Source organism: Pezoporus occidentalis, unplaced genomic scaffold, assembly GCF_034315485.1.
Source record: "Pezoporus occidentalis ecotype Australia unplaced genomic scaffold, CSIRO_AGI_Poc_V1 ctg187, whole genome shotgun sequence".
Classification (NCBI taxonomy): Eukaryota; Metazoa; Chordata; class Aves; order Psittaciformes; family Psittacidae; genus Pezoporus; species Pezoporus occidentalis.
This window is the reverse complement of record NW_026913715.1, coordinates 1,558,062-1,582,603: the sequence shown is the minus strand read 5'-3', so window position 1 is coordinate 1,582,603 and position 24,542 is coordinate 1,558,062. Positions and strand designations below refer to the sequence as shown.

Sequence of the window (24,542 nt, the reverse complement as noted above, 5' to 3'; positions counted from 1 at the left end):
TCCAAAGGGCTCAAGTCTTTCAGCAAAGATGAGATTTGCAAAAAAAGGGAATTAAATTCTAACATTAAAACAAATCCATGGGATTTTTGCCCTCCAGACTGTGACCTTGTCTTGTCAAAGGGCTCCCCAGGCAGAGCACAGGAGGATGAAGACCTTTCCAAACCTCCTTCACAGGGAGCCCTTCAGGTCTTTGGAGCAAATGGTGTTTGCAATACCACTCGTGTTATGGACCTTTTCCACTGTAGGGAATTTGTTGCCTGTAATTCCCAACTGATCACAGACCATGGATCTTGTGCCACTCTTACTCAAAGGTACCAGCTGAGTTTCACCATCAGCATTGGTATTTGCATTTGAATACATCCCAGTGTTCCAGAATGGAAAATACCCAGGTCCCAGACACTGCACACCGAGACAGGAAAATTTTGCTTTCCCCTTCAATATTATCACCTTAGTTCCCAATCTCCATTTTTATAATCCCAAACTGTTAATAAAATACATCCACTTCCCTGGAAGTGAAAGGGCTCTCACTCAACATGTGGACTATCTGTAGGATTATCCTCCGCCTTCACTCCACCTCTCCCCACGTCACACCCCATGGTTATAATCTTCTTTGCACTGGTTTTAGATTTTCTGCACATAGGAATCTGCCAAATAAGTGTTTGCTTCTTCTCACCTTTTCTGGAGATCAAAACCACATTCTAACACTGAGTCATAGTTCTCCCTGCAAGTGACATTTTTCTTTGTATTTGTTCTTAATAAACCATTTCAGATGTCATCTACTCAGAGGATTTTTTTTCTTGCCCAGAAAAAAAAGAAGTTTCAGGCAAATGCGTACGTGAAACTATTCCAGTCTTAAGCCACATTCAAATCCCTGGGCTTCTCTCCAATAAACCTGTTGAACAAGTTTTCTTGGTTTACAGGCTTGAAACAGCACAAGACTTTGAGATGAAGCTTGACCTTGAACATGACTAAAACCCACCTGCAATCACATCACCCCTGTAGGATTATCTCCTCGGTCATAAAGAAGAAATGTAACATTTTGATCACCCAGCAGAGCTGCAGCAAAGCACCCAAAGGCACCTCCATCACAACGTCAACACACAGATGTGTCAAGAAACGGTATTATTATCTCCTAAATCCTACTCAAGCCTATGGGGGGGAGGAGTAAATATTTGTCTATATAATCACCCAAGGGTCTCTTCTGAGCTCCTCCCAGACCCTCATTATCATCCTTTACCCACACCAGCATGAACACAGCTACAGCATTTGCTCGAGTGCAAGGAGGAATCCATGGACTCTTTCCCACCCCTTTTCAAATCCAAGTCAATGGGATATATTTTGCTTGAGGCAACAGCACATCTGTGGTTCATCTCCTGTAACACCCGTTCCTTCTCCTTAGTAACAATCCTCTGACGGGTTCTGCCTCACTGCCCATTTCTGGTCTTCTCTTTTAATTTTTAATTCGCCCATAGCCTTGCTCTTCCTCTCCAACAATCCTCCAGCTTTCCTGGATCCACGCAAGGCCATCACCTCTTCTGCTCTGTCTGGACTGGCTGCTCTTCTCTTTGCTGTCTTATAACCCAGAGCTGTTTGTTCTTCCTGCCTGTTATAAACTCATCTAACTCACTTCACAGTTCTATTTCCACTCTGAAATCATCTCTCTGAAATCCAACTGCTACATCATATTTTATCAGCCATGCAAACACACTGTGCATTCATTCTGTTCATTGCTCCCCTGGCTCCAAGGTCTCCCCCTGAGCTCCTCGATTACAATAAACATCAACACCTCCTCTCCATCACAACCTCAAGAATCTGTCTGTCCATCCTTGCCTTTAGCTCCATTTCCCCCAAGAGCTGAATGAAGCCATGCCTCAAATGCCGTATTTCGCATTAAGGAGCACGTGTCAGTCCAGTGTTGCACACTCCGTGGTTCTTGTCATCGACAGCGGATGTTACCATGGGTGACGGTCCCTCAAGCACTGCTGCAGTTCTGTTGGTCCTAACACTAACAAAAAGGGAAGAAAACCAGAAACCCAACCAGCTATAGACCTTATGCTCTTTTTACTGCTTCTGTTAATTCTGACAGCTCAGTTTCTCCTATCTTCTCTTAGTTCCGTATTAAATAGTGACAAAACCACATTCATTGCCTCCATTGTGCACAATGCATGTGATTCACAACCCTGGCTTACAAGCTCTTTACAAAGAAAAAATGTTATTATAAATGTTTTAAAAGGAGCAGAAAAAGCGATTTATATTCTCATGACCTCTTCTGACTTCATTTTCAACAGCCCTTCCTGACAGTTCTTCTTACAGCTTTCCAAATTACACACTTGGAAAGTAAAAACCAGCAAGTGTCGTCTTCTGCAAGTGGGTCTAATTACTCCCGACTCCTTTTTGAGCTACAGCCAACAAACCACTTTGAATATCTGCTTAACTTTAAGTGTGTGCACAGCCCCAGTGCAATAAGCACAGCTATTTTCATGCTTAGCCTCAAGCAGCTCTGAGACTGCATAGAGGACCTGACCAGAACTGGAGCTGCTCTAAGTTGATCTATCTGCTGGCAACAGAACCTTGCTCCTCCATACAAATCCAGCCTTACTTTAACAAGTTACTGGGTGACTTTCCTAATAGTCAGCAAACAGTAAAATTAACATGATTCAAAATAGTTTCTTTTGCTGTTCATTTCTTTTCAAGTGAGTTTTGATGTATGGCTGGTACAACAGAAGACAGGTCTAGTCTGAATTAGCAATGCAAGTCAACAGGACTGTTCATGGTCACAGGTCAATTCACCACCTTCAGGCATATATATATGTATATATACATATATATACATGTATATAGGCTCTTGTGGCTCTTCCCAGGCATTCCCTTCCCATTCAGCTTGTAATACACTGTTTGAAGTTTCTCTCCATTATGGCCAGAATTCCACCTGAGAATCTTTTATTATCTCATACATTGTATTTCCTTCTCTCAGATCAGCCTTTTCCTTGATACCAGCTCACAAAACGCAGCAACCTCTCCACGTTGAGGATGCCCTGTGTGTCAGCCCTTGCCTTGCCAAACCCCAGCCATGGTGCAGTACATGGGACCACCTCTGACTGCAAAGGAAGAAAGGCAAGCACCACTTATGAGCCTGGGAAGCAGAACAGCATCCTAAGGATTATTAAATGATGTAGTTTAAACTCTTCACCTTCCAAATCCTCGTTCACAAAAGCCACCACCACCATCTCTCAGTTAGGTTGGTGTTTGTAGGCATCAGGTTTTCATGGTCTCACAAGAGTCTCTGGCAGGACCCAGCAGCCCCCAGACATGCACCCTCCCACACAGGAGATCACTCAGGACACATCCTGCCGTGCTTCAACAGAAGCAGCATCACACCTAACTAAAAGTGCAGGATATGCAAGGGACCGGGATGAAACACTGTGCAAGGAAGCGTAGATGCACCCATGAAGGCACAAGAAGAAGTATCAACACTGACATCTGCTGATAGTTTAGGAGGCTCAAGGGAAGGGATGGGCAACCAGTGAGTTTTACAGGTACCAGATAGCACCCCCCCGTCTCCAAGTGGCCAACACAAGCACTAGAACAGCAGAGGCACAACAGACACATGCACATGGATTTTCAGAGTGTCTCTGCTACAACAAGGGCAGGAGATGCTGCTGCTGCAACTGGACACAGCAATGGAACGTGATCAATGTTGCATGAAGGGCAACCAAACACTACACACAACATTCTTTTTCCAGTTTAAGCAAGCTACCCTTCTTCAGCTCATTTGCACCTGAAGCAGCAGAGGATGCTACTGTCAGAGGTGTTTCCTGAAGCCATCAGTTTGGAAGGATCCGAAACATTAACTTGTTTGTATCAGAAAAGGACAAAGGAGGAGACATTGCTGGAAGCAATGAATGAGTGGGAAGAGCAACCAGACAAGCTGCAAATCGATGCTATTTGTGGGAGCAGTGCCAGGGCTGAATGCAGTACACCATGTACTCTTGAAAGTTGTTCTAACCACCACCTTCTGCAATCTTTCATGTGCCAAGTTAACCCTGTGACTGAGGACATACTGCACTTTCGCAGTGCAGGAAGAAGAAACCAAACCTCCCTTTCTCACTATATATATATATCAAAAATATAAAATAGTTACATAAAATACATACATACACACACACTCATACATGTAAGCATTATGTTGTATGTCTGTATGTGTAACTGCATATACAAAATGAATGCAGAAATTAAATAAGCTGAGCTTGCTACCTTGTGTAATGAAGGCAGTGGAATCATGCTACAGCTTCTCCCCAAAGGCCTGAGCCTGCATTTTGTAGCAGTGCAATGACAGCCCTGTGGCACCAGTGCACGTCATTAAGGGACAGAAAAGGGGAAGGTTATAGCTGGGGCAGGAACCAGGAGCAGTCCTACCTCATGTATTCAAGTTTCACTCTTTAAATACGTGTGGCTATGGAAAAGATGGGTACTTGCATAGAATCCCAGCCTGGTTTGTGTTGGAAGGGACCTTAAAGCTCACCCAGCTCCAACCCCTGCCACGGGCAGGGACACCTTCCACTAGAGCAGCTTGCTCCAAGCCCCTGTGTCCAACCTGGCCTTGAACACTGCCAGGGATGGGGCAGCCACAGCTTCTCTGGGCACCCTGTTCCAGCACCTCAGCACCCTCATGCATGCACGTTTTGCTTGCCTAATAACAACATTACAGTCAAAACACCACAAAACATCCCAAAAGCTCTCTAAAGCACACACACAAAACACCCAACAAATCCAACAGATTTATTCAGCCTTGAAGAGTCTCTGTAAGTGCAACCCCACTGACAGGGAGGCAGCAAGCTCCTCTGATGGTGAAATTACACCTTAATTTCAGAAAGGGATGAAGAGATAAAGAACACTATGAGCTGCTCTATCCCTTTCAACCAAGATGAGGTCTGATTGCCTTTAACTCAGCTTCACACACAAGAACACTAAAACCAGCTGGAACTTCAGCAACATCCCTCTCATCCTCCACTGCTGACTCTTCCCCTGTAAATACTTTCTGTGGCTTCTGCTGGACTTGGATGCTTGCTGTTAAAAATGATGTGTATTTCTAGAGGAATGTCATGAAGGAGGAGTGGGGGGAAGAAAGAAGCTTTATCTTAACTTAAATTTTCATGATCAGCTGAGCCATGTAGCTGCAAGGGAACATGTGAATGCAACGTTAACCCTGGCCGCTCACCAGCCAGCTGAGTCCCAGGCAGCATCTCCCAAAGTGGAAGGGAGAAAGCAGCAGGAGGCAAGGGAGGTGGAAGATTGTCCTGAGGCGGGATCAGAAGTTGTATCATTGCTGGACACTAGCAGTGATATCATCACAAGGGAGTCCAGCAGGAGAGAGACATTAAAGAGCTTAAGGAATGACAGTTGAATGTGTATAATCACCTATCAGAAGCCCAGCAGGTCAGCACCTTATCACTATCTGTCATCAAAAATCCTCCTACTCAAAAGAATTTGGCTAAGGAGATAAAGCTCTTGGCAGTTTTATCTGCGACAGCTACAAAGCCAAATGACTTACCCACATAACACTAATGCCAGATCATGTAAGACCAGAGCCTGTCAAAGCTGTGCCTGTGGTTTTCCCAGCCAGCAGTGAGACCACTAATCTGTCCCACAAGAACTTTCAGTTGTGAAAGGTCTCTTTCTTTCATCAGCTGTTTAGAACTTGAGCAAAATGAAGATAAAAGGTAAGCTGTTGTGGATAAAAGAATATACTATTGTAGAGATAAGAGTGGGAAAAAATAGAACCCACAGGTCACACCATAAGTGAAGGTGCTTGTAGGAAAGAAAGGTTCGGATGGCTCAGACCAGTGACTTGAATTCAGGCAAATCCACTATCGGGAGGGTTTTGGAAGTCAGGACAGTGAGCTTCTCACTTCAGTCTGACCTTAATTCAGCTGTGCAAATGAGAACTCATTCCCCAGAGCTTCCCCTGTCTCCCTTGCTGCTGGTAGATATCGGGGGGTTGCTGCTGTGTGCTCTGGGTTTGGGTTGGTTGGGTTTAGGGTTTTGTTTGTTTGGGTTTTGGCTTTGCTTTCTTAAAACACAATTTCACACCTAAGACCCTGCTAGGAAAATAATATTTTTTAGTAAAGCATTATCAAGACAGATGGTGGAAAAGATGGAAAGAGAACACCTCCTTCTCCAACCATGTCTTGGACATCAGCCGCCTCCAGTTTCCAGATACAGGCTGCACACAGAGCATGCCCAAGGCACCATCAACCTGAATTAACCCAAAACATACCCTTTAGTAATTTAAAGCTTTAGCAAATGAAGTAGTCCTGGTTGGAAAAAAAAAATCAGTCAAATAATTGCCCCAAACCCATTCACATGCTTAAACATGGCCCAGAAAAGCAGGCTGCAAGAGTGGCCCTCACCCAGCAGCAGCGCCGTTGTTTTGTACAGGAGCACTCATCAGAGGAGGGAGGTGTAGATAACATTAACAATGACAAAAGAACAAAGGCCTGACAAGTGTAATCCTGATACCGGTGAGGATTACTCAGCAATTAAAGATTTCTGTTAGTGTTACATTTCAAAAGCACAATGCTCCAAGCCCCTGAGGAGATGATAAGCCATTTACAGACTCTGCTCAGTGTTCAACTTTTGAGAGGCATAAAGGCCATGCACATTTAACTGTACTAATGAGATGAACAGCTTAACCTCTAAAATAATTAAAATATCTATTATTTCTAGGATGTGAAGTGTGATTTCTTCCACAGCAGAGCTGCTGTGCTGCAGCACTGACACATCAGGGTTCTGCCATCTATCACTCATGCCCTGCATTAAGATAAAATCTTAGTGCACAAACGCCTTTCTGCACTTGCCTTGCTATATTGATACCCCAAAACAACTGGATACAGTCCTACTATTAAGAAGGGGAATTCTGGTTGTTAAAGAGAATAAGAAAAGATCTTTTACAGAATCACAGAATCAGCCAGGTTGGAAAAGTCCTTTAAGCTCATCCAATCCAACCATTCCCAGCACTGCCAAGGCCACCACTAACCCATGGCACTGAGGCCTCGTCTCCACGCTGTGTGAACACTTGCAGGGACGGTGACTGCAGCCCTGCCCTGGGCAGCCTGTTCCAATGCCTGAGCACCCTCTGGGGCAGGAATTGTTCCTCAGCTCCATCTAAACCTGCCCTGGTGCAGCTTGAGGCCGTTTCCTCTTGTCCCATCCCTTGTTCCTTGGGAGCAGAGCCCAGCCCCTCCTGGCTCCATCCTCCTGTCAGGCACTTGTAGGCAGTGATCAGGTCCCCCCTGAGCCTTCTCTTCTCCAGACTGAACCCCCCAGGTCCCTCAGCCCTTCCCCATCACACTTGTGCTCCAGGCCCTGCACCAGCTCCGTTGCCCTTCTCTGGCCCTGCTCCAGCACCTCAATGTCTCTCTTGGAGTGAGGGGCCCAGAGCTGAACACAAGGTTTGAGGTGCAGCCTCACCAGTGCCCAGGACAGGGGGTTGATCACTGCCCCAGTCCTGCTGGGCAGACCATTGCTGATCCAGGCCAGGATGCTGCTGGTTTTCTTGGCTGCCTGGGCACAAGCTGCTCATGTTCAGCTCCATCAATCAGCACCCTCAGGTCCTTTTCCAAGAGCAGCTTTCCAGCCACTCTTCCCCAAGCCCGGAGCATTGCATGGGGCTGTATGAACCACAGCGTCACTGCAGCTTGCCTGCTCCATAGGGTGCTTTGAGAGCTGGCAGGTTTGTGGTTAAGGCACTGCATACAAGTGGTAAGAGGCAGGTGCCTACCAGAAAGTCTGGCTATAAACTACATAAGAGCTTTAAAAATACCCTAAGCACAACAGCTGTCACTGAGGCCCCTAAGAGCTGCTGGCACTGAGTCATCTTCCCAACACTGCTGCCATTCTCCAGGAACCCAACTGAGACAAGGTGTTGACTTGCATAAAAAGCCAACTGCATAGAAGGTTCTGTCACCTTCAGATGCTGGAGGGGAGCAGGCAGTATACAAATAACTTATCCTTCAGGAAATTATTCTTCAAGAGCTTGGTTGGATATTCTTCCCCCCTCCTCACCCACGAGTGTCCTGCCAACAATGCAAAAAGCAAAGAACACCCATGGCAACAGATGCATGGAGCGGGGATCCTGTCACCCCTCTGGGACACCTTGTTTTGCAGGTTGTAAAAAATACTGAAGAACTGCTCTAGCCTCATCAGTGGTGCTAGGAAAGCACTAAATGTCACAGCCTGGGCCTGTTTCCTGGTATGCACAGGCGTATCAGTGGGCTGAGAGAGCTGGGCTGGGTCAGCCTGGAGAAGAGAAGGCTCCTGAAGGGGAGACCTGAGAGCAGCTCCAGTGCCTAAAGGGGCTGCAGGAAAGCTGGAGAGGGGCTTGGGACAAGGGATGTAGGGACAGGCCAAGGGGAATGGCTTTAACCTGCCAGAGGGGAGACTGAGATGAGCTCTTAGGCAGAAGCTCTTCCCTGTGAGGGTGCTGAGGCGCTGGCACAGGGTGCCCAGAGAAGCTGTGGCTGCCCCATCCCTGGCAGTGTTCAAGGCCAGGTTGGACACAGGGGCTTGGAGCAAGCTGCTCTAGTGGAAGGTGTCCCTGCCCGTGGCAGGGGTTGCAGCTGGATGAGCTTTAAGCTCAAGGTATTCTATGGTAACAAAAACAATGTGTCAATGAGATCAAGCTAACGAGTAAAACCTACAGTTTGCAGCAGTTAACCAAGATCAGAACCAAAGCAGCAGCATCAAGGGAAAAAAAGAAAACACACCAAAAACAAAAAACCCCAAACCAACCAACCATTAATACAGTCATTTTAAATCAATAACTCAGTGAAGAGAATCCCTTCCACTCTAGGGACACACAGTGGGCTTTTCCAGTTTCCTCTGGGAACACCTGGGCACAGCACTTGTGAGTCACCCTTTAGCTCACATAATGATTAATAAAATTAACACATCAACATCTTTCCATATGTGCTTCTGTAGCAACAGCACCAACAAATAAAAGATTCCACCCCAGAGGGGTCAAATTCTGTCAACTGTATCTAAGAGATTCCTCCCTGTCCTTTAAAAACTACCTGGAAGGCTTTCAATCAAGTTCTGACTTGATCTGACCAGATACTGCAACCGAAGTTGCCCATGAAGAGGGACAGCAGCAGTAAGCAGTGGGCAGCATCCCTCCACAAAGGCTTTTATGGAGCTGGAATCATTTTCTCCTGACGTAAGTGTCCTCGTCAGCTCTTCAAGTCCCCACTTGAAGGCAAAGTTCAGTTTCTGATCTGTTCTTCTCCCCCTGAACTGACAGACCCCCAAAACAGATGCCATTGAGTCAGTGCAAGGAACAAAACAGTTTGAGCCACAAGTTTAGCCCTGGGAGCACACGCACATGCTTGAAAAATAACATCTTGTCTGAAATCCTTCGGTTTTTCATGCTTTTCTTCTGCAAGCAGACATGGCAGAGACTCATCTCCTGCATCTGACACACGGCAGTTTTGAAGCTCTGAAGTAAAGGCAGTAAACAAAAATACATTGACTACAGACTCATGGATCTTTTTAGGGCCCGTGGGGGGGTCTTGGAGGGGCTCCAGTGGAACATGCCACCAGGTGACCATAACACCAATTACCAACTGCTCATTTCATGCCCTGCAAGCACCTCGAACCATTCAGTTGCTTCAATTTCAGGGGAAAAACCCCAACCCTGCAGCAGGCTTTTAAAGGCCGTAAGAAATCGTGCAGAAGGGGACAAACAAATCTTTATAAAAGGAAAAATGTAATTTCAGCTATGCCCTCCACAAAGCACGGCCACCTTCATCCTGGCAATCCTCACAAATCCTCCCCCATGTTTTCAAAAGACAGCCAGAGCATCAGGATTCGTACAACAAATGGCAGCGTGAGTCAGTGGGCCTGGAGCTGTGGGCAGGAAGGAGTCGATGACGTTCAAGGAGTCACAAAAGTCTTCAAAGTGATTCATGTCATAACATGGAATGGTTTGTGTTGGAAGGGAGCTTAAAGCTCATCCAGCTCCAAACCCTGCCACAGGCAGGGACACCTTCCACTAGAGCAGCTTGCTCCAAGCCCCTGTGTCCAACCTGGCCTTGAACACTGCCAGGGATGGGGCAGCCACAGCTTCTCTGGGCACCCTGTGCCAGCGCCTCAGCACCCTCACAGGGAAGAGCTTCTGCCTAAGAACTCATCTCAGGCTCCCCTCTGGCAGGTTAAAGCCATTCCCCTTGGTCTGGCCCTACAGGCCCTTGGCCAAAGCCCCTCTCCAAATACGGATCCAGAAAAGTGACTTATGCTTCAAACATCAACTGTATGCGTGTTCCTGTACCCATGTTCAGGAACTCACCAGTAAACACGGCGTTGTCACAGCCAACACATCCCAGTCCCTCCACTCAAACCTCCATTTCTGTGCAACCAACAGTTGAGCCAGCATGAAACATTGTGCCAAAACCTGCTCAAGTGCTTGTACAGGGAGGTAGAGTTCAGAGCCTGCACTCCACGGTCAGTCAGAACTGTTTTCAGAAGGTACAACAGCTCGTTGTTTTAACGCAGGAGCTCTGCAAAACTCCAGAAGCTTGAGAGTGAAGCTGCAAACCATCACTGGGGAAAGGAAGAAGGGAAAAGAGCAGGAAACTGCTTGTATGTGACAAAACTGACAAACCCTTATTCGCACACCGAAAGGCCTCATACCAGCAGGATTAGTCACAAAAGATCTCAGCTTTTGTTCCTGCCAAACCATGTCATTTTACCTTTTATGAGGTACCTGAAGAGATAGCCCAAAAGAAGAACAAACTAAATTTGTGACTGTTCCAGCAAACTCAAGAACAGCCCTGCTTCTCCAAGGACATCCCAAGCCCACAGAACTCCTCAGCCAGAAGTAGCACTAATCTTGAGAAGATATCCTTAAGCTGTGGCTGCCCCATCCCTGGCAGTGTTCAAGGCCAGGTTGGACACAGGGGCTTGGAGCAAGCTGCTCTAGTGGAAGGTGTCCCTGCCCGTGGCAGGGGTTGGAGCTGGATGAGCTTTAAGGTCCCTTCCAACACAAACCAGGCTGGGATTCTATGTTAGGTCAGCTCCCGGTCTCTCAGAGCACATGGGATCTCTGCCACAAGCCCTGTACAACACAGATCCTGGTCTGTGGGTCACCAGGAGACACCAGGACATCTCACATTGCTGGCATTGTGCTCCTGCTCCAGGGACAGAGAGAGCCAGGGCTCACAGGAGACAGGCACGGCAGCAGGGGAGAACCTCTTCTCCAGGTAATGCTCAACTGCTGGATCATGCCCCTTTTGAAACCCATCATCTTTTGCAATCAGCATAACCCTGAATCAGCTCTCTAGAGGGAAACAGCCTCATACAGCTCCTTCCTCTTCCTCTTGATCTCTATAAACAATAATTCCTTCCCATAGGATGAATACCAGCTATTGTGTTTCCTTTATTCAGAGGCAGGCTCATTCTGGCTATAACAGTTACACATGAAATACTTAGTTTTCAGCTTAGAAAGCAGAATAGGGCCTGAACAACAGTATCAGACCTTCAGAAACCCTCCAATGTTAAACACAAATCAAACAAGCCACATATACTGATGATGTAGGACCCTGCTCCAGTTGTGAACTAGACCTGAGAAACAACAAATGAACATAGAGAAATTAAACATGGATAAATGGTACAACTTTGAAATCTAAAGTTGCTTTAATAACTTCTAATAACTACACAACCCCTGGACAACCTGATGCAGCTCTGAAGGTACCTCTGAGAGGCTGCACTAGACACTTCCAGGCCGCCCCAGCCAGAATGAATCTTTCCTTGACACTGAATTTATTCAATTCACCATTTAGTGCACATTCCTGTAATTCTTGAACTATTCCCCCAGGCTGTGCTCCTCTCAATGTGAAAAAAGAATAACCCATACCACAGAAGAGCATTGGGCAGGGCTTTTTGGTTGGGTTGTAGCTTTCTGTTTACTTTCTTTTTAAATCAAGCCTAATAATCCCATTCATGTATTAGTATATAAAGTTTCCAAGTAGAAGGGATTTTCCATCTTTCCAGCGTGTGAAAGCCCTTCACTAAGATTAACAGCTGAGCAGAGCAAGATTTTGGTGGTTTTTGTGTCTTTCTGAGGCAAACAATTTGTTCAGAAATGTCTCTTACCACCCCAATGAGGTCTCCTCGGCCGTATTCACCCGTCAGGTGCTTTTTGCCATCATCCACTCGAATGACTGAGCGAAGGCGACCGTTCAACACAATGTACGTGCAGTCTGACTTGTCTCCCTGCCTGCAGAGAGAATAACCAGGAACAAGGATCAGTGAAGCAGCTCTGCTCAGCAAATGCATCAAGAGTCTTCAAAAGCTGATGAGCTTTCCCTGCCTGGCTTAGAGGACAGAGGAACACATTTGTTCCCATTTAGTTAACAGTTGAACATAACAGCAAACAAGAAACCAAGCAGGTACCTGTTAAAAGGTGACAGGATAAGGGGGAATGGCTTTAATATTGAAGAGGGGAGATTTGGATTAGATTTTAGGCAGAAGCTCTTCCCTGGGAGGGTGCTGAGGCGCTGGCACAGGGTGCCCAGAGAAGCTGTGGCTGCCCCATCCCTGGCAGTGTTCAAGGCCAGGTTGGACACAGGGGCTTGGAGCAAGCTGCTCTAGGGGAAGGGGTCCCTGCCCGTGGCAGGGGTTGGAGCTGGAGGAGCTTTAAGCTCCCTTCCAACACAAACCTGGCTGGAATTCTATGCTTTGATGCACAAAGTAACCCAAAACTTTCTTTAGCACTGGTGCTGCAGGTGTGGTTATGAAAATGAAAACTACAGATTCTACAGAACATGCATTAAATTAGACTTTATTCTCTCAACACTGCAGCAAATATATAATTGCTCAAATGCATCCTAGCACAAAAATCCATAAATTAAGTTTTCCCAAGGATAACTTTTACCCTTAAACATAACGTGCAGTGCCTTTTTTCTATTTATTTTGAGTAAGTCTAACTGAATTACCTTTGAGTTTCGTTGTTTAATTTGGAAATGCTGATAAACTATTTGAGCAAAAGATGTTTGTGCCCTTAAAAATGCAGAAGCCACCACCAGAACATATCACTGTCTATCTCTTAATCCCAGCTGGGTTTGGGTTGAAGGGACCTTAAAGCTCATCCAGCTCCAACCCCTGCCACTGGAGCAGCTTGCTCCAAGCCCCTGTGTCCAACCTGGCCTTGAACACTGCCAGGGATGGGGCAGCCACAGCTTCTCTGGGCATCCTGTGCCAGCACCTCCCAGTTTAAGTCACTTTAAAAGCTTGCTGAGGCTCATAAAGGAGAAGGAACAGTATGAAGGAATTTTAATTACATCTGGAGATAAGGGACTGAAGCAGTGTTGAAAGGTACTGCAGAAAGAAAATCATCTCAAAACAGGCAAACAGAAAAACCTGATGAAGAGTCAATAAACTCAGTCCAGGGAGTTTCTTCTGCTGTATATCACCAAGGGAGCAGAGCTCCTGAACTATGAGATCTGAAATATTCAACAGATAAGATACAATTCTGTCCACAGCTCACCTGTAAACAGCTCGCCCAGCCTCAACCTCCATCCAGTCCAGGGCAAAGTCCATCTGCCTAACAAATGGGGACATCCTCTTCACCACAGTGTGGGCCACGCCGAGAACCACGCTTGGTTGCGACCGCATTATCCTGGAGGGGAGAACACAAGTGTTAGCCAAGAACTTCCCCGAAACAGGAATCTGTACACACAGGCCCAACATCCCAATGCAACTTAGACACACAGGTGCTAATGCAGAAGTTCATACATCTCTGTATACACACACTCTGCTGCCTAACCACACCACATCAGTGGCAACCTGACAAAGGGCAGGGCTGGCCAGCCTTTTAACCCATCCAGATGGAATGCTACTCAAAGGCTGCACTGTCCAAGGAGCAGCAGGATTGAGTTAGCAGGATGCCAACTAATCCTGCTCCCCGGCCCAATTCTCTTCCCTAAGAGAGCAGAGGCATGGAAGGAACCACTGAAGCACCTCTCTGAACCACCCTCCCAACCTCCCCCTTCTCCCAGGTCTCTTATGACTCAGGAAACGTTCTCACTGCTCAGAGGATGAGCTCTTCCTGCTGTTCTGCACCTCCCAGTCTCTCACACATGCATGTGCTCACTGCTCCCCCATGATTTTACATAAGGTCAGAAATGTATTGTATGTACAGCGTGATGCTCTTGAAAACGAGAGACCAGCTTGATATTTCAACTGTTCCCTTTTCCCTGTTGCAAAGAGCACAAAGAATTGAAACATCTTCTGATCTTCACAGTCTTTTGAGTGATGCTGGGAAGTCTCTAGTAATGGAGATACCACGTCATTCCATGCCTGTCCCACGCTGGAAAACTCTGAGAAGGTTCTGCCAGGGCTAACTGCAAACACCCTGACTGCCAGGAAATGGCTCCCACAGACACCTGATAACTGCTCAGGAATGGCTTATTTCTCATTCCTTTCAGACTAAAGATCGGTGAGTAAGCATTCCCATTGCTACTGAAGCACTACTCCACAGGAGTGGACTAATTACACACATCTCAGGCTGGGGTACTTGTTAGGACATCTTATCTTTTCTGTTCCTGAGCAGCACCAAGAACAACTGACAGCAGACTACCAAAACTCAGTTATTTCACAGCAGACAGCATGATTCACAAAGGAGCAGTTACATGTCCACAGAGCTGGTGCATGATGTGCACACACAGAGAGGTGAGGGAGCTATGGTAAAGCCACACATGGATTGAAACAAAGAGAAAAAATGATAACTACTTGGTATGTTTTCTGCATCAGAGTTCCCTTTACAGTGAAAGATATTGGACTGCCATAATAAAATCTAGTTAGGATACCAAACATAGACAGGTTGGATGGGGCTTGGAGCAAGCTGCTCTAGTGGAAGTTGTCCCTGCCTGTGGCAGGGGTTGGAACTGGAGAAGCTTTAAAGTCCCTTCCAACCCAAACCAGTCTGGGATTCTATGATCGCTTTGCCTAGGTGGGAACTCTCACTAAGCACCAGCCATGTGAGCTTTGTATCTAACCTTGCACCCTGATGAATAGAGGACAGCAATTTCACGGAGCAATCCCAGGCGCAGCTACAGGTTGGGCAGAGAAAAGATTCAGAGCAGCCCTGTGAGAAGGACTTGGGGGTGTTGGTCAATGCGAAAATGAACATGAGCCGGCTTCAGTGTGCGCTCGCAGTCCAGAAATAACTGTATCCTGGGCTGAATCGAAAGCGTGACCAGCAGATCGAAGGAGGTGATCCTGCCCCTCTGCTCTGCTCTGGTGAGACCTCACTTGCAGCACTGTGGGCAGTTCTGGTGTCCTCAACATAAAAAGGACATGGAACTGTTGGAACAAGTCCAGAGGAGGCCACGAGGATGATCAGGGACTGGAGCACCTCCTGTATGGAGACAGGCTGAGGAAGTTGGGGCTGTTCAGCCTGGAGAAGCTGTGTGGAGACCTCAGAGCAGCCTACCAGTATCTGAAGGGGGCCTATAGGGATGCTGGGGAGGGACTCTTCATTAGGGACTGTAGTGACAGAACAAGGGGTAACGGGTTAAAACTTAAACAGGGGAAGTTTAGATTGGGTATAAGGAGGAAATTCTTTACTGCAAGGGTGGTGAGGCACTGGAATGGGTTGCCCAAGGAAGCTGTGACTACTCCATCCCTGGCGGTGGTCAAGGCCTGGGTCAACAGAGCCTTGGGTGACATGGTTTAGTGGGAGGTGTCCCTGCCTATGGGAGCAGGGTTGGAACTGGATGATCTTAAGGTCCTTTCCAACCCTAACTATTTATGAACAGAAAGGCATGAAAGAAGCATTGTCTTTGCCCCACAACAGAAACACAGTTCCTAACCCTGGGACACAACAGCAAAAGCAGACTCAACAGGAGCTCTTTACTGCCTGGATGTAGCACAGAATCTGCCCTAAAGTTTCTAACACATCAGATCTCTCAATTCCTTAGTCCTGTAGCTGCAACAAGAGACCAAAGCTGACAGTGGCTGTGGACCCACTGCAGCACACAGGGTGCTGCAGGCAGCATTCCTGCTACCTGCTCACCTTACCCAGTGCCTCCTATTCCTACTTTTTGCCATAACAAAGCTTCTTCAGCCCAAATCACTGAAATTGAAACATAAGAGATTCATCTGCATCTATCCCAGTCCCACACTGAGCTCATCAAACTTACACCCCTGCACTCGTATGTGCTAGGAGGTGAATTAAACTGAACAACAGCTCCTCCATTCAGCATGGTTTAAAATCCATCCACCTAAAGGTTATGGAAAAGCAGGCCAGTTTTCCTCTCCTGCACTGAGGTTTCCATGTCCCGCACTCAGATACCTACAGACCGCCTTGGGTTTGATAAGCTACTACTGCACGTGACAACATGTTATCTTATGGAAACCTTACCACATGAACCTAACTTGGAGCAAAAGACGGAGCTGGAAGAGGAACACCACGAGAAACACTGACAAACAGACAAGGCTAACCCCTCATCACACACAGAACACCCAAGCCCAGCCCTATCCCCCTTCTTGCCTGATCCAAGAGCTAAATGAACTCCCTGAAAGCCCCTGACTGGTTTAGCTGACTGGTTTTACTCTACTTGCCTATTTACCACTCAAAGCCACCTCCCACACAGGCTGTTCGCTGCGATCAATAAAAGCCATTTACTCCTGTTCCTCCCTCAAGATACATATCTTAATACTTAATGCATTCAGAATGTAAACTACTAACAGGCTGCTTTTATCTAAATCTGGAGTGCTCTGTTATTTCACTCTGTGCTGTAGAGCTTCTACAAGAGTATTAGCACAGAAGGTAAAAGCCCACCCTCATGCACAAGAAATGGAAAGCAGGGGTTTTCCCCATGTATCAGCCAGGTTCCCTTCCTCTCACTTGAGCATCTTCATCTTTGCCCTTCTGCTTCAAACATAGCTGGCACTGGGAAAATTAAACCCCAAAGCACTGTACTGAAGAAGCCTGTTTGTGAAGGGAACCTGAGGCTTCTTTATTAGAAAGCTCCCCAGATACAGCAAGGGCTAAACTGGCATCTGTGGAAGCTTGGGACCTACGCAGATATTCATGGGGATGTGGATGCAATGTGATACTCAGCTTGGCTGGCAATAGCAAAACCAAATCAAACAATTCCTGCTTCTCTGGCAAGTGCACATGGCTCAGACTCCAAACTGAGAGATTTACTGAAGCAGAAACATGAGTCCCTCGTACTGCAGAACCTGAACATGTTCCCTTAGGAGAGCTGGTGACAGCCTGATTACACTGTTCCTCAAGAGACACCAACAGTTGCAGCGTAGGCACTGCACACTTAGTACATCACTCCAGCAAAACAGCAGAGCAGTTAAGGTATCTACTATATAATTAGGTGGTGTCACCCCTGTGCTTAAACCCTACATTTACAGACAGTTATTCAGTCATGTTACTACCAAGTAAAAGGCTCCTGCCCCAAAGTTGCAGTGAAAAGGACTGAACTGTCGTCCAACATCCAACATGTAATTCTAAACCATGGGCCATTGCATTACTGTGCTTGCTGCCTAATGGCAACTATTGACCATGTTCTTTCTGCTTTGCCCTCTCATTAATTACTGAAAAAAACCCTAATACAATGCTCTAGGCAGCTCAAAGAAACAGAGTAATGTATTTGACAAGAAAAGAAAGGAATTCTGCAGAATAATGGAGGCTCTTGTCAAACTTCTTGTCAGTAAGGTAGGAGCCAAGAACCAGTTGTTCCTGGAAGGAAGGCTCTGAGCAAAGGACAAAGCCTGGTGCTGTAGAACTATGAGTACAGAATTTGGAACAAAAAGAGAAAGACAAAACTTACTTCTAATTTTATCAACAAGTTTTTTATCCTCAGAGTTCTAAGCGCAAAAGAACAAACTTGCAGAAACTTCATGGTTCTCAAAGACTTTCTACAGTGACACTTTCAAATATGGGAACAGAAGTGATATAAAGCTTGGGATTCAATAGAACTTGCGAAGATGCAAAGCTGGAAGATCACATTGCTCCTAAAATGCAGAGAATTGGAAACAGGCTTTTTAGAGGAGAAAAAGAAAGATCTGTAATAGTCCCAAAACAATGAAGAGCTGAGATGACTGACTGGTAAGGGCTTAATCATAGAATCCCAGCCTGGTTTGTGTTGGAAGGGGCCTTAAAGCTCATCCAGTTCCAACCCCTGCCATGGCAGGGACACCTTCCACTAGAGCAGCTTGCTCCAAGCCCCTGTGTCCAACCTGCCCTTGAACACTGCCAGGGATGGGGCAGCCACAGCTTCTCTGGGCACCCTGTGCCAACACCTCAGCACCCTCACAGGGAAGAGCTTCTGCCTAAGAGCTCATCTCAGTCTCCCTCTGTCAGGTTAAAGCCATTCCCCTTGGCCTGTCCCTACAGGCCCTTGGCCAAAGCCCTCCTCCAGCTTTCCTGGAGCCCCTTTAGGCACTGGAGCTGCTCTCAGGTCTCCCCTTCAGGAACCTTCTCTTCTCCAGGCTGACCCAGCCCAACTCTCTCAGCCTGGGTCCAGAGCAGAGCTGCTCCAGCCCTTGCAGCAGCTCCCTGGGCTCGCTCCAACAGCTCCACATCCCTCTTGTGCTGTTTCCCCAGAGCTGGATCAGCACTGCAGGGGGGGGGTCTCCCCAGAGTGCAGCAGAGGAGGATCCCCTCCCTCAAGCTGCTGCTCACACTCAGGGGATGCAGCCCAGCATTGGTTGGTTTCTGGGATGCCCTCCATCCATTCCCAAAATCAATAAATGATTTCAAAGAAAAAAGAACAAAGAAACCAATATATGTTTTCACATCAGAACTCACTCATAGAAATGGGACTTGGAGATGGAGAGGAAGCTGCAGTCTCGATTGGCCTTGATGGTGAAGATCAGTGGTTCCCCAGTCAGGACTGCGAGCTGCCCCACAAGCTCTCCTGGGTGGGTAATGAACAGGCAGGTGTCCTCCTCTGAGTCTATCTTCCGCTGGTACACATGAAGCATCCCCGAAACCACAAAGCAAACATTAACATCCTGGAAAAAATAGAAGAAGAGCTCAATAAAATCCCCAAAGATTCTAAAGCAATTATCACAGTGACAGAACTACCATGACCAATCTGTCTTCCACAAAGCTCCCTCTGGTTTTGAACAATTAGGTGATAAAATAAGACACAATAGTGAATTATTAAAAGCAGGTTATGAATATTTAAAACTAAGCAGCCACAATATTGACAAATGTGTTTCTCTTTGTATGGTTATGAAAAATAAAGGCTGCATCTGTGAGATCTCGAGGAATAACAACATAATTGCAAATGGAGATAACAGGGTAATCGCAGCTGCACGGAGAGCGACATCCCAGGTCAGCTGAGCAGAACACAGGAGCTCTGGAACTGGAGCAGCCCCTCAGCTGCTTTGCAGAACCTGCTCTATTTACACAGTGTTACAATAAAGGAATGTCATTGTATCCTAAATAGTTTTCTATAAACAAATAACATGGAATTTCTACTGTATGGGGGGAAAACATACTGCAACTGAGAGACAGCACTGAAAGCCTGCAGCGTGGAGCATGGCAAAAGGCTTCCCTCACTCTGCAGCTCCTCCAGAGGGATGGAATTATGACAGCCTGTACCTTCTCTGAAGGTACCTAATTGCTGAACACAGGCACCAGAGACTCTAGCTCTGGCTACACTGCTACTCACTGCACAGGAAGGCTACAAGCTGGGATTGCTTCACCTGGAGAAGAGAAGCCTTGGGAGGGGTCATGCGGGAACGTTTTATTTACCATCAATGTGTATAAATACCTTATGATGGGGGGCAAAGATTGAGCCACACTTGGGTGCTCTCTCCTCCCAAGGAGATGCTCACTCACCTGATCTCCCTGCCTCGACAGCACAGTCCCAGCAGTGACCTGGTGCAGCGTCACTTTGCCATTCAGCAGCGAAGGATCCTGGAGAGAAAGGGTATAGAGGGGACAATTTACTGGTCTGTGCTCATGTAAAGATCCAAGATGTGAGGAAGCACCCAAAGAAAGCAAACAAGAACAATTACTAAAGACAATGTTATAAGTGCTTGAGTCTCTTTAAAAGATGGTGCATGATTTTTGTGCTTCTCTCCCCAACAGCCACTTCTTCCAGAAGAAAAACCAGGTTTAATTCGTTTCAATGATCAGACTTGGATTCTCAATGAGTTTGTATTTGCCAGTTCTGCCCCCAGGTTCTTTTAAGGGTCTATAACAAAATGAGATCCCGATCTGCTGGTATGAAAATCATGAAGCACAAAGTTACTTTCAAAGGAAGCTTCCCCAAAGTAATGAATCCTTGTGTCCCTGCCCATGCGGATTGCACAGAAGAGTGGGAATTTTCCTCCTGACTGAAAAGCACACGGGAGGGAGGGTCTGTCTAAAAGCTTGCCCTTGGTTTAGACTTGAACCCAAACCCTTGCAATGGCAAGGAGCTGATCCAGTTAAGTGTCTCAGCTGATCAGAGATTCTTTTCCAGCTCATAAACTGGTCAGCACCATAATCCTGAGTACAGAGGGACAGCCAGCAAGCAGGGAGATAATGTTTTCTTTCCATCTCAAAGAACTGCCCATGCAATTTGGTGTCCACATGCAGTCAGCATCAAACCCTAGTGCTTGAGGCCACCTTTGCTTTGGCATATCTTCCACCCAAAGCAGCAAATCTTCAGACTCTCAACATTTTTGGCTTTAACCTGCCAGAGGGGAGACTGAGATGAGCTCTTAGGCAGAAGCTCTTCCCTGTGAGGATGCTGAGGCGCTGGCACAGGGTGCCCAGAGAAGCTGTGGCTGCCCCATCCCTGGCAGTGTTCAAGGGCAGGTTGGACACAGGGGCTTGGAGCAAGCTGCTCTAGTGGAAGGTGTCCCTGCCCGTGGCAGGGGGTGGAGCTGGATGAGCTTTAAGGTCCCTGCCAATCCAAACCACTCTGTGATTGTATGATTTTGTCATCATCATCCAAATGGGTAAGGGCAAAACCTCGGCTCAGTTATGTGACTCTTGCATTAAGCTAAGTCCAGGACTTCCCCACAGAGGCAGAAGCACCACGAGCAAGAGCTGTGTGCACAGTGATACAGCTCAGCACAAGCCCCTCAGCAGAACCTGCCCATAGTCATGAACCTCACTGCAGCAGGAAACAACAGCAGGGACATAAACACTTTACCATTGCCATTGCTCTGCAGGGTTTCCTCTGTTCATTTTGGTTGGAAAAAATAGAGCAAGTGAGATAATCAGAATTACTCTTTCCACCTCCAGCTGATAAAAAGAACAGATCTTAATGAAAAAACAGTTTTATTGAAAGCAATCTGTTTGATGGGAACGTGTCCAATGCAGGAAACCTGACAAGCACCTGTCAAAATATTGCACTTCAGCAATATCAACTAATTCCTGTGATGGTTCTGCTATATTTATACATTTATGGTTGTAGGGAATTACCTACTCTTATAGGCAGAGCTCTAACTATGGAAGTGTCTCACAGTAAGGGAATACAGGCTCCCCAGTGAGCTCTGCTTACCAGCAGCTTTCTCTGCTGCATTAGCTCCAACAAAAACTGTTGCAAGGATTTTCTTCGCATCTCAGACTCTTAAAGGACTGGAGTACATTGCACACAAAGCTGTGCTCAGCACTGGAAAGCTTTAAGAGCAGCTGAGTCAAAAACCTGCCAGAAATGACTGAGCAATATTGGATTCTGCCTTGGGCATGAAAAGAGCCTGAAAGACCTCCAAGCAGACCTTGAAATCCTATTTTCTGTGCTATTACAACCCTAAGCAATGAAGGAGGTTACAAACAAGATCACAGACATGGTCCATCCTATCTGGCACGTACTCTCTTGAATGGGCCAGACCAGCAACCCCAAATCCAGCACCTCACAGTTACAGGGTTTGAGCTGAACAACCTCCCACTGATCCTCTCCAGCCGCCCCCAGCCACTTGCTTTTAGGAAAAGAAGTCACCAGCACAAGTGAACCCATTTCACAGCAAGTTTCCTTCTTGGTGTTACTAGCAGAGGTTTGTGATGCAGAAGTGAAAACACAAAACACTTCTAAACACTCACCAAAAGCAGGAATTAACTGGGACACACCATTGTTTTGTTGTAACTCAGGCAGAAGATATGCCCTGCAACATTAACTCTCATTCCTAACTGCAGATAAAGCTGAAAACATGGGAAAGTTGTACGAGATAGAAAACCATTTGTGTCAGGGATCCAAGGAATTCAAGTTATTTAAAACAAAAGGAAAAATCTTAACCCTGAAGTCAAATACCTAAAGGGCATTTGAAATAACACCACCTTCCTCCTAAAGCAAATGATCCTCCCCACTCTTTCTTACAGTCTCATAAAAAACCCACCTAACCGGAAACCCCTACCCCATCTGACATCATAACATCAGGGTTTGATTCATACTGATGGGCTGCTCTGAAAAAATGACAACTTCAAATGCCTCCAACCAGCTAAGAAATAAAAGCTCTGAGCTGATGTTTTAAGAGAAGAGCTCACAGGATTTATTTTCTTCCTCTATGGAAGCAGTATTGAACACATTCCAAACTACAGTAAGATTTTTCTTCCATTGCCTGGAGAAGACTTGACTTTTGCTAATCCTGCATAGAAAAACTAACACTGACCTTTAAATGAGATCAGGCTACATTCCATCCATTTCTTATCTGCTTGTGACAAACTGAGTTGTTACAACATCAAAGTCTGAAAAACCTCCCTTACTTCATTATTTAGATCTCCTACCTTATTTCATGATTACTTAGATCCTCATGCTACAGACACTGCCTATACTGGCACAGAGAAGCTGTGGCTGCCCCATCCCTGGCAGTGTTCAAGGCCAGGTTGGATGGCACTTGGAGCAAGCTGCTCTAGTGGAAGGTGTCCCTGCCCATGGTAGGGGTTGGAAGTGGGTGAGCTTTAAGGTCCCTTCCAACCCAAACCAGTCTGGGACTCTATGATGCTGTTGCAAGTAACTTTAATCTGTTCACTTGTCAATTACTGAGAAATTTACTCTAGATTAAAAAAATAAATCAGAAGTGCTGTAATTGGGAGCTTCAGTGATCTTGGAATTTTTGCTCATGATCCAAAAATCTAAAAAGGAAGACACCAGTTGTATATTGGATACAAACTTGTGTCACAGGCAGTGTGTGACACCAGTCCTGTCAGGAACAGGAGGCTGATCAGAACAGATGGAAGTAGCTAGTCCTGCTTTATTCCATCTGCCATTTAGGTAATTGCAAAATAGTCTGTAACCTCTTGTGAGCAGATAAATGCCTGAAAAAACCCCAAACTTACAATTAACCTAACAAGAGAGATTAACTCTCCTGCAGGCCACAGCCAGTACAGCACCCTCTGCCAAACCAGAGACTGCAGATCGGGCATCTCAAGCCCCACTGCTGGCAACTGAAGGATCACAACCAAGAACTGAAAGATGCAAGAGGAATAATTTGGAATGTTAAAATCCAAAAGTAAATGCTTTTAAGTTCTAGCAAGTGTTGTTTGGTGAGAGCTCTTGAAGCAGAGAATGAGGCTGCAGCAGCTGTGCCCAGGCCTCTGGCAGCATCACACCCTTCAGGTAGTGAAATACATGCTGAAAGAAAACCAGGATAGTTGGGACTGATTGAAACAGATGCACTGTTTCCACAAATTGCCCTATTAGCTGCATGAATAGAGACACCCCTGTAGTGAAATGCAGCTGGAATCATAGGAATGATGAAAACAAACATTTTCATTCCTTCTTACAACAGAGAAGTGATAAGCAGGGGCTCAGCTCACCAGTGACACCTGCAAGGGCACCAACGGGCATGGCACAGTCCCTCAGCTCTGAAATGCACTCACAGCCCTTGGCCAAACACACAGCTTCAATTCCAAAAGCCATCAAGGCACTCAGTGCTGTGCCAACAGATTAATGCATTCAGCCATCACCTGAATGCCCTTACACCACTTCTTCACACAGGACATGAGAGCATGAAATTACAAGGCAGCAGAAATTGCACATTTACTTCTTACCCAGATAACTCTGTACACAGTGAGGAAAGATCCGTGCACTGCATTTCATAGGGTCTTTTCATATGGCAGAATAATGCAGATTTATGGCGGTGCTGCTAAGAACTTCAACAGACCAGAGAATAAACCACTCCGCCAGTCCACAGTATACCAGGGAGACAATTTACTTCTTGGTGCTTAGCAGGAAGAGATGAAAAGCAAAACCAAAGCCACTTCTTCCTGCAATCACTTACATCAAGTTTCATCAAGGTCGAAAGGTCTTTCTTTGCTGCTTCGACGATGGCATCAATATGTTTGGTGTTACAGACATCTTGCACAGCGCTATAATGGAAGACTGCTGAAGGAGCTTCTGCCACGGTCACAGACTTCTTCAGTATCGACTGCAAGAACAGGTACACAAGTATTGATTTAAAGATCAGAATTGGCACCTACCCAGCAAAAACTTGCCATATCATCTGTGTTCTCTACCCACAACTGGTGGCCTGCAGGAAAAAAAAGCTAGGCTTTTAAAAGCAACAGCTTGCTAACTTCATTATCC

The 24,542-nt window shown here is 46.3% G+C and overlaps 2 protein-coding genes across 2 annotated transcripts in view; both read right to left on the bottom strand.

Moving 5' to 3' along the window:
• The window catches only part of RPL12 (ribosomal protein L12), a 137,238-nt gene that overhangs the window by 54,794 nt on the left and 57,902 nt on the right, over positions 1–24,542 (bottom strand). The gene's annotated exons all lie outside the window — the stretch shown is intronic.
• Positions 1–24,542, bottom strand: part of PNPLA7 (patatin like phospholipase domain containing 7) — a 124,760-nt gene that overhangs the window by 74,410 nt on the left and 25,808 nt on the right. The window contains exons 15-19 of the mRNA XM_062616027.1: positions 24,238–24,384; positions 19,865–19,942; positions 18,824–19,029; positions 13,541–13,672; positions 12,148–12,271 (exon numbers count right to left, since the gene is read on the bottom strand). Of these exons, the coding sequence (XP_062472011.1) occupies positions 12,148–12,271; positions 13,541–13,672; positions 18,824–19,029; positions 19,865–19,942; positions 24,238–24,384 (687 nt within the window). The remainder of the gene's footprint in view (positions 1–12,147; positions 12,272–13,540; positions 13,673–18,823; positions 19,030–19,864; positions 19,943–24,237; positions 24,385–24,542) is intronic.